Source organism: Symphalangus syndactylus, chromosome 12, assembly GCF_028878055.3.
Source record: "Symphalangus syndactylus isolate Jambi chromosome 12, NHGRI_mSymSyn1-v2.1_pri, whole genome shotgun sequence".
Taxonomy (NCBI): Eukaryota; Metazoa; Chordata; class Mammalia; order Primates; family Hylobatidae; genus Symphalangus; species Symphalangus syndactylus.
The window spans coordinates 47,854,201-47,864,840 of record NC_072441.2 but is presented as its reverse complement, the minus strand read 5'-3'; the positions used below and the strand labels follow the sequence as shown (position 1 = coordinate 47,864,840).

The window sequence follows — 10,640 nt, the reverse complement described above, 5'->3', positions numbered from 1 at the left end:
TTCCTTATAAAATAAAAGAATGGATCAGGCGCGGTGGCTCACACCTGTAATCCCAGCACTTTGGGGGGCCGAGGTGGGCGGATCACAAACTCAGGAGATCAAGACCATCCTGGCTAACACAGTGAAACCCTGTCTCTACTAAACATACAAAAAATTAGCTGGGTGTGGCGGCATGCACCTGTAGTCCCAGCTACTCAGGAGGCTGAGGCAGGAGAATCATTTGAACCCAGGAGGCAGAGATTGCAGTGAGCCGAGATCACGCCACTGCACTCCAGCCTGGGCAACAGACTGAGACTCCGTCTTAAAAAAAAAAAAAAAAAAAAGGGGAATGAAGTAAATAAGCTCTAAGATCCCTTTGATTCTGAAAATTATGAAATTTTATCAGAAAAACAGATCTTATTTTGTTATCTTATAGGTATTTTGTGAGGATCGTAGAATACACAGGTTAAAGGGAGCAGTATTTGCTTTCTTATCTAGTCAGCATTTGGTGAATCGATGAAAGAAAAAAAAAATCGCAGAAAATGTTTACCCCTCTACTTTAAAGAAGGAAGGAAATAATTTAAGATTCTTTGTTTTTTTTTTTTCATTAGAGAACTTTTATTAGAATACTTACGAGGCCATGGGGATTTGTTCCCTTTCCCTTACTCTAAAACTTTGGCTGATTGGGTTGTTTAGGCTGTTTGGTGTGATCCCAACTTTTATTACTGATGTAAGTATACCCTTGGTAGCATGGGCAGGGTCAGGCTGCTGTTATCTATTAACCCGCCCCTGAATGTCAGCAGGTTTGCCTGAGGACTCCCTGGACTACTTCTGCTGCCTCTACTGCCAGGGTGATCTTGGACAAACACCCAGCCAACACTGTAACTATCCTTTATTTGCCTGTTGAAAGCAGCAGAAGTAAATGACCAGAGGCTTCACTTGTACTTCTATGATAAAATTGTGTTCCTTGGAAGAAGCATTCTTCCTTAAGTTACTAAGGCCTCTAAACTAGCAGAGCCCAGAAACCCAAGAAAGGGAACCAAGCTATAAGTAGAACTTTATAATGTAAGATTCTTGAGTTACTTATGGCTCTTTCAGATAAAGATTTGGTGAAGTCATGAAACTTGTCATATGTTAGTATATTGGTTACAAGCAGCTAAAGTAAAATCATTCTCAAACAAAGTAATATAATTCTCTCATCTGATTAAAACTCTCAAAACGTTAACAAATTAATCTTTTCAAATGATAAGTCTAATGTTTGGGTATATCTATTGTTATTTTCTTTAAGTCTTTCATTTGTTGATGAATTCCAAGTACTGTTCCAGGGGCTGGAAACACAGTGGTGAACAAAGCAGGCAGAGGCCCTTCTTTCATAGAACTTAACATGCCCATACTAGTAAGGAGACATTTAAAAAATCTGTAAATAAACCAATAAACCTATATCAAGTCAGTAGAGGGATAAGTGCAAAAATTAAAGCAGAGTAAGGAAGAAAGGGAGTATCAAAAAGGGGGATGCTGTTTTTATGGAGGAGTCAAGGAACATGCCAATAATCTGGACCATTTGAGGAGAGACCAGAAAGGAGCAAGGAAAAGGGAGCAAGGAACAAGTCACGTAGATGCACGGGAAAAGCCAATTCTAGGCAGAGGAAACAGCAAAGGCAAAAGTCCTGAGGCAAGAGGGACTTTGGGGTACCTGGGGAAGAGCAAGAAGGACAGAGACGCAGAGGTAGAATAAGAGGAGTCATTTCCTAATATCTTTTTCTAAGAGAAGTATGGTCAAACTTAAGTTCGTGTTAATGTCCATTTCTATAAAGTCCAGCAGAAATTCTTCATTGAACTTCTTGTGTGTCTCAGCTTTTCATTTATAAAATGGGTATGACAGGCCAGGCACAGTGGCTCACGCCACCATAATCCCAGCACTTTGGGGGGCCGAGACCATCCTGGCTAACACAGGTGAAACCCCGCCTCTATTAAAAATACAATAAATTATTTTTTATTATTATACAAAAAATATTTATTTTTAATCAAATAAAATAATTTATTGATTAAATAATTTTTTATTATTTATCAAGCCTCTAATAAAAATACAATAAATTAGCCGGGCGTGGTGGCGGGCACCTGTAGTCCCAGCTACTCTGGAGGCTGAGGCAGGAGAATGGCGTGAACCCGGGAGGTGGAGCTTGCAGTAAGCCAAGATCGCACCACTGCACTCCAGCCTGGGTGACAGAGCGAGACTTCGTCTCAAAAAAAAAAAAAAAAAAAAAAGCACTTCATAGTTTATTGTGAGGACTGAATAATTTATGAAACGTAAAGTATAATTAAAAGTGTATCACTAGCACAATAGGTAGCCATTTATAGTTTACTAGCATGGAGTAAAGTATAAATGTCTAGTTATTATTACTACCACCATAATCTTTTTATTCACAGTAGTATCAATAATTGCATTTTTAAGGCTAATATTATTTTTGGCACTGACCATTAATTATTAGGGGAGTTACCTTATACATGTTACTAAGATATCAGGTAGGGTTATGGTATGTGATGGCTCAAGCACAGAGGTTTATATCATCAAAGTCTTATAAGAAAGTTTAAAACACATTAAAAATTGGAGTTCGAAATGTAGTAACTTAATCTGAACATAACATGAGTATACTATCTTTATCTATATACTCAAATATTTCTTTATTTTTGTCAATCTTAGTTTCCTGTCCTTATGACAGCACAGAATTCTTGGATGTTGGTAATGTCTTTCACATTCATTTCCAGCATGAGGTCTGAATTGATTCCTTGTTTCTCAATTACACCATCATGGAATCAAGATTAATAACCTGCTTGGTGAGTTTTGTCCACCTTGGAATCTGGAGGCTTTGTACTCACTGTGGCCTCTCAGGCTCTGAGTCGTTCCTTTTACATGCCCCAGCAGTGAGGTCAAGGACAGCCGCAGTCCAGGGAGTCCAGGGACTGCCTGCCTTGGGGCCACCCGTGCAGGTTTCCATTATTTCTTCCCCTCTTCCAGGCATTATTCATCATCGTGAGGATTTAAAATTCCCTGATATATCCCCTGTGCTCAGAACAATGTCTGGCACATTAGAGGTACTCAGTAAATATTTGTGGAATCAATAAAAATACAATAGACATGATGGACAATGTGGGTCCCTCCTAAACAGACTGCTGTTGAAGTGTGGCAGAGGGGAAAAGCACCTGTCCACTCTGCTCCCCTGTGGGGCTGGTCTCCCACCTCCACCACCCACATGGAACATGCACACTTGTGATCAGTCCCTTCACCTCAGGGAACAGGGTATTTGGGATAGGCTTTGCTTTAGACATGAGGTTTTTGTGACCATCATATTTGGTTCTACTAGATACAACCAAGTTGAGTGCAGTTTGTGATTTAAAAAATAGAAAATCACACTGGAAGAATTTTTACTTCTGGACCTACCGATCATGCCCTCCACATCCCTCCAGAAAATTCTTAGTGGGGGCCCATTCTGTATTAGATACAGACCTAACTAATGTAGTGCTGTGGAACTTTCAATCTAATTAGCATAAACACTGCCAAAAACCATGGCACCAAAACCATAAGTGCCACAAGAATAGTATCCTATGTTCAATATGATGTCAAATAGGATGACTAATTTTCTTTTTTTTTTTTTTTTTGAGATGGAGTTTCACTCTTGTTGCCCAGGCTGGAGTGCAATGGCCCAATCTTAGCTCACCACAACCTCTGCCTCCCGGGTTCAAGCGATTCTCTTGCCTCTGCCTCCCAAGAGCTGGGACTACAGGCATGCGCCACCGTGCCTGGCTAATTTTTTGTATTTTTACTAGAGATGGGGTGTCTCCATGCTGGTTAGGCTGGTCTCGAACTCCTGACCTCAAGTGATCCACCCACCTCGGCCTCCCAAAGTGCTGGAATTGCAGGCGTGAGCCACCGCACCCGGTGGATGACTAATTTTCACTGGAGCGAACAGAAAGGCTTCAGAGCAGAGGCAGGATTCTCTGTCATGGAAGGAATGAAAAATATTTCAATAAGCAGAATGGATATGTGTTAATATATACTGTAATCAATACCACATCATCTGTCATACATGCTTTATTATTAATGCACTATCCAGTTATGCCTTTGATTTCTTGTTTGTGTGTCTGTTAGTCCTCGTCCTCCAAAACCATGATCATGAGCCACTTTAATGAAGAAACATTTATAGGTAAAAAACCTAGTTGGCTTATAAGGATGATTCAGGGCACATGCTGAGTCAGTGTTAGAGGATTTGGCGGAGATATTGCCCTTTATTTTTTAGTTTCTTTGCCAAACACAGCCATTTGTCCCACATAGCAGATGTTTGACATTCACTCTTTCTCAGTTAATAATCATATTTACTTATAAAAATGACCCAGGTGTGGTAGCTCACGCCTCTAATCCCAGCACTTTGGGAGGATGAGGCAGGAGGATCCCTTGAGGCCAGGAGTTTGAGACAAGCCTGGGCAACATGGCGAAGACTCCATCTCTACAAAACATAAAAATAAACAACATAGCTGGGTGTGGTGACACGAGCCTGTAGTCCCAGCTACTCAGGAGGCTGAGATGGGAGTATTCCTTCAGTCCAGGAGTTCGAGGCTTCAGTGAGCTATGACTGTGCCACTGCACTCCAGCCTGAGCACAGAGCAAGGCCCTGTTTCTCTCTAAAACAAAACAAAACCAAAAACTACCATCTTTCTTTGAGAATGTTTTCAAATATATTTCTCCTAACGAAGAAGGGTGAAGAATATGACAGATATTTAATCTTTTTGAAAAATATTTAAAGGGAAGATGCCATTAAGTGATTTTTCCAAATTCCCTTTCCATAATTTTACCCATTAATCAGCTAATATTCATGGAGTGCTTATGTGTCAGCACAGGTGACAGGAAAGGTATTCTTAGTAGAGTTGGTAAGTGTTACTAATATATATTATATATAAATGCAGTGTTTTGTTTTCCTCCAAGCATGATATGATGTGTGATCCAACATCTAGATAAATGTTTTATTTTGGTTGCGGCTTCCCCCACCGTGTTGATCAGTCCCATGACTCAAGGAGCACTTAATGGTAAGCAGGTAGCCTGGTTAGGGGACATGCAATCAACTAGCATCTACTGAGCACCTGCCATGTGTCGGGGACTGTATAATAGCTGATGTTTTGAGTAATTTATTTAGTTTGCTGAAAGTGACAATCAGTTGAAGACAGAAAAGACTGGGAGGAGTTTTAAAGTTAAGCACAAAATGTACTTTTGTTTTGAATGGGAGAAGGATGGTGGAGGAAGACGGCCGACAAAACAAGTTGAACACCTGAGTCTTGACTGGAAGGAATTCAAAGAGTCCACCTGAGAAATGTCTAATTAAACAAGGACAGAGAACCTGCTCCCTGCAGGAGGGTACAAAAAATCACTTTTCCTCTAAGTCGCTCCGCCTGCCCGGCTGCAAGTCAAAAGGGCGGCCGACGCGGCCCGCGATGTCGGGAAAACTTCAGGCCGGGCGCAGCTGACCGCCGCGATCAGCGCGCGAACCAGCGGCCGCCCCCACCTGCCGCGGTCGCCGACCCCGCCCCCGGGAGCGCGGGCCAGGCCAATGGGCTGGGCTCCAAGAGGCGGGGCAGGCGGCCGGCGCAGCCGTGGCGGTAGCTGCAAGGGCGGCGGCCGCTGTGGTGGTGGTGGTGGTGTCTGTGGCTGCGGCTGCCGCTTGGCCGGAGGTCTGCGGGCCGTGGGGGATGGGGGCGGCGAGCTCCAGCCCTAGGCGGTGGCGGCGGCCGTAGGTGTGGGGCGGCCGTCCGCGTCCGGGACGCGGGATGGAGCGCCGTGGTGAGTGTGAGGAGGTGGCGCTCGCTTCGGCCGCGGCGGTGCTGGCTCCGGGCTGGGGTCGTCCGCGCGGGCGCTGGCGAGTTGCCGTCCAGGGTCCGGCTGGGGCTGGGGGCGCGCCCGGCGAGGCAGGCGCGGACAAGCGAGACGACGCGGGTGGGCGCTGCGGGTAGGCCGCGGACCCCGGGTACGCGCTCCGAGTTGTGTGGCGCCGGCGGGCAGCCGGGGAGAAGCTGGCCGGGTGGACTTTCCTCCCCTTACAGGACCCCCCGAGCGTGTCTCAGCCCCGCTCCCTTTGCTAGCCACCAGCCCTCATCGTCTCACTGCGGAATTCAGGGGCTCCTTTACCCTTACCCCATTGGTTTTCTTCACCGGGTCTCAAGTCCGTCTTTCTCACTGGGGATGCTTTTTGGAAGTTTGGTGACGTCTTCTGAAATTTCAGTCTGACACATGCAGAGGCTGAGTAAAACAGATGTCTCATGTTCCATATTTACTTTTTCTTATTGCACTCCACCTCACCTAGACCCTGGCTATTTATTACTTTGGGGGAGGGAGATCTAAGGTTGTAAAGCACCGTCTTGCGCATTCTCACCGTGTACCCCTTCTGGAGCGTCTCTGTCGTTCCCTCCCACCCTACTCCTCCTCTTCTCTCTCCCCACTCATTACTGCCCAGTCTCGCCCTTTCATCTTTTCCCAGCCATGGCTCTAGGGCAAGTCGTGTGCTCTGCAAAATAGGAAGGGACAAGCTGGGAGATTGCAGCTACCACCTAGAGAGCGGACCCCTGTGCGTTTGTTTCCCTAGGTGTCCCAGGACCCGGTCTGTGATAGAAACCTGGTGTTCCCAGGGGGGATCTTGCCTTGGTTTAAAAAGAGCAGCCAAGGACGTTCCTCCCTTGTCTTTCAGCCCTTCTAATATGTCCGAGTTTATCTCACCTTTTGACCACCACCACCCCTCTTTAAAGACCAAGGGTGGCGTTCCACATTGTGTTTTTTGGATCTTTGACATCCTCTGTTTTCTAAAGATGGATCTTTTTTGGGCGGGGGGGTGGAGGGGTTGGCGGGGGGAAGGGGAATGTTAGGAGACGTTTTATGAAAGTTCTAAGTAGCTTTTTGTTCTACATTTACCTTTTTCTTTATTAATCTTTGGGAATTAGCTTCGCTTCCTCCTCATTCAGTTTGGGAGAGGAGATTCCCCTTTCAAGAAAAATACTTCAAAATTAGATATGGAAGTGAATATTCCGAATGAGTGAATCACAACAAAATTTTGGGAGTCTTGGAGATTAGGTCCCTTTCTGTAGTGATTTCTTTACGCAGTTTACCAGAAAGGCCTATTTCAAAATGCCTCCTTGTTACAGGAACTGTGTAAGTGAGCAACCCTGATGCTTAAGCTTCATGAGCTTTACAGTATGTATACAGTTCTTGTCTGATGATTCTGAGAAGAGTTTAAGAGTGAACTTGAAGAGAATAGAATAGGCCTGAGTAGAAAATGTTTCAGTCCCCAATTTGGCAGGAAATAGAACTTTGGCTGAGATGTAGAAAAGCGCTGCCCAAGAATGTATAGTGGTTGGTCATTACTGCTCCCCTCACCTCCTTAAAATAGAATATCTACCTCAGTTGTAAGCACCTTCACTTCCTCACATGTAAAGGCTCTTGACCTAGGAACATAGGCTTTTATAGCCACTGCTCTTGGTCCCGGGGGTTAGTATAACCACATTGAACAAAGTTCATGCCCAGAAGTCACCCTAAAGAATTTTCATTCTCGTATCACTTATTCATTCAGCATTCACTAAGAAAATTTAGTCTGATCCCATTTTGTGGTAGACAGTCCTGTAGAACCTTTGCATCTTCGGTAGCAATAGACAATATTGATGGGGCCCAAGGTATAATATCATGAGTTTCCCAAGTATGTTGAATGTCCAATGGGAAAGTAGAGGGATGCTTTATTTTTAGTGGAGCAAACGAAAGGCTTATTGAAATTTCCCCCACACCTACAGCACCACTGCATTCCTAGGCAACCGTTGAAATTCTTTTGTCATTTAAGATTAGGTTCATATTCTCTAGAATTTTATGTAAATGGAATCATACCAAAGATATACAGTGTGTGTGTGCCTGGCTTTCTTTCATTTAGCTTAATGCTTTTGAGATTCATCTATGATTTTTTCCTATGTCATGGATATTTAATGTTAAATAGTATTCCATCGTAAGGCTGTACCACAGTTTATCTGTTGATGGAGTTTGGGTTGTTTTGTTTTTGACTATCATGAAAAAAATTGCTATGCATTTGTATACAAGTTTAGGGGTGAATATATGTTTTCATTTCTTTTGGATGCATACAAAAGGAGAATTACTGGGTTGTATGTTAAATGCACGTTTCCTGTGTAAGAAACTGCCAGGCTGTTTCACAAAGTGATTGTATACCTTGTATATAGAAGCATGTATTACAGTTACAGTTACCCTACATCCTCACCAACACTTAGTATTTCAGTCTAGCTGAAATTAAAATTTCTTGTGACTATTCAGTAGCATCTCATAGAAGTTGAAATTTGCATTTCCCTGATACTAACGGTATTGAGCAATATTTCATGTGCTTATTGCCCAGTTGTGTATCTTCTTTTGTGCAGCGTATGTTCACTTCATTACTCATTATTTTATTGGATTGTTGTTTTATTTTTATTGAATTGTAAGAGTTCCTGATATATTTGGTTACAAATCCTTTGTCAGATATTTTCTCTCAATTTGTGGCTTGCATTTTATTTCAACACTGTCTCTCAAAGAGCAGAAGTTTTAAATTTTTTTGTTCAATTGTTTGTTGTTAGTGTATAGAAATAAAATTGATTATAGTGTATTAACTTTGTATTCTGTGACCTTGCTATATTCATTTATTAGATGTAGTAGCTAAATTATAGGCTTAAGATTTTTTTTAGGTACACAAACACATCATCTCTGAGTATTTTACTTCTTTCATTTTAAATGTGAATGCATTTTATTTCTTTCTCTTGTCTTACTGTAGTGACTAAGACTCTCAGTAACAATATTAATCCTGCTCTTAAGGAGAAAACCTGTAGGTTTTTTTGTAGGTGCCTTTTATCAGATTGAAGAAATTATCTTCTATTCCTACGTTGTTGACTGTTTTAATCATGAATGGCCATGGAATTTTGTCAGATGATTTTTCTGCATCTTTTGAGATGATCACATGGTTTTTTTCTAGTGAATGTTAAACTAAGCTTGCATTCCTTGGACAGACCCTTCTTGGGCATTATGTATTATCCTTTCTATATATTGTTGGATTTGACTTGCTAATACTGTGTTAAGAAATTTGTTTTGTGTGTGTGTTTTTGTTTTGGTTAATGTCTTTGTCTGGTTTTGGTTTCAGGGTAATGCTGTCCTCATAGAATGAGTTGGGAAGCATTCTTGTCTCCTCTATTTTCCAAGAGTTTGTATAGGATTATTTTATCTGGTTCAGTGAATTTAATCAGTGAAGCTCATGTAGGTGTAGTTCTCTTTGTGGGAAATTTTAAATAATGAATTCAGTTATTTAATACATGTAGTGCTATTCACGTTTTCTGTTTCTTGTGTCAGGGTTAGTAATCTGTATCTTTCAAAGAATTTTTCCATTTCATCTGAGTTGTTAAGTTTATTGGCAAAGTTGTTTGTAACATTCCCTTGTATCCTTTTATCCTTGTGTCTGTAGGGTCTGTACTGATGTTCTTTCTTCCATTCATATTAGTGATTTGTGTTTTCTCTGTTTCTTGATCAGTCTAGCTAGATATTTATCAATTTAATTGATCTTTTCAAAGAACCAGCTTTTGGTTACATTGATTTTTTTCTGTTGTCTGTTTTCTAAATCATTGATTTCGGTTCTTATCATTATTTACTTCCTTCTGCTTACTCTGGGTATAATTTGCTCTTTGTTTTCTAGCTTCTTAAAGTGGAAGCTTAAATCATTGGCTTTAGACTCTTCTCTTTTACAATAAAGCATCTAAAATTGTGTATTTATCTACGACTTTTACTTTGTAATCTCCACATTTTAAAATGGGTTTTCATTTTCATTCAGTTCAAAATATATTAAAATTTTCCTTGTGGAAATTTGACCCATTGGTTATTTTAAAGTTATATTTTATAATTTACAAATATTTGTGGATTTCCTGGCTATCTTTCTGTTATTAGTTTCGAATTTAATTTTGTTTTGATCGGAGGACATACACTGTGTGATTTCAGTCCTCTTAAGTTCATTGGGACTTCTTTTTATCCCATATATGGCCTATCTTATGAATATTCCATATACATTTGAAACGAATGCATATTCTGCTGTTTTTTTGTGGAATTTTCTGTAAATGTCTATCAGGTCAAGTTGATTGATAGTGCTATTCAAGTAGTTTATGTCCTTAATGATCCTTAATGATTTTCTGTTATTCTGTCAATTACTGAGAGAAGAATGCTGAAATCTTAACTGTCATTAGGGATTTGTCTATTTTTTCCATACATTTCTCTCAGTTTTTTTCTCATACTCTGGACCTCTATTTTTAGGTACAGATGCCTTCAGGATTGTTGTCATTATGATGAAATGACTCACTTATCATTATGAAATGTTGCTTTTTATCCTTGGTAAAATTCTTTGATACCTATATTATAGAGCTACTTTGGCTTTCTTATGATTAGTATTTGCATGGTGTGTCTTTCTCTGTTGTTTTACTTTCCATATATCTGTGTCATTATATTTCAAGTCTGTGTTTTAATAGGAAAAATGTAGTTGGGTCTTACGTTTTTACTCATTCTGAGAATCTCTGCCTTTTTATTTGGCTGTTTAGATTATTTATATTTAATGTAATTATTGGTA

General features: G+C 41.0%; 1 protein-coding gene across 3 annotated transcripts in view; it reads left to right on the top strand.

Moving 5' to 3' along the window:
* The first annotated feature begins 5,580 nt into the window (after positions 1-5,580).
* Positions 5,581-10,640, top strand: part of ARHGAP29 (Rho GTPase activating protein 29) — a 74,359-nt gene continuing 69,299 nt past the window's right edge. For all 3 annotated transcript variants that reach the window (XM_063625545.1, XM_063625542.1, XM_063625540.1), the window contains exon 1: positions 5,581-5,806. In XM_063625545.1, the coding sequence (XP_063481615.1) occupies positions 5,794-5,806 (13 nt within the window). In that variant the 5' untranslated portion in view covers positions 5,581-5,793. The remainder of the gene's footprint in view (positions 5,807-10,640) is intronic.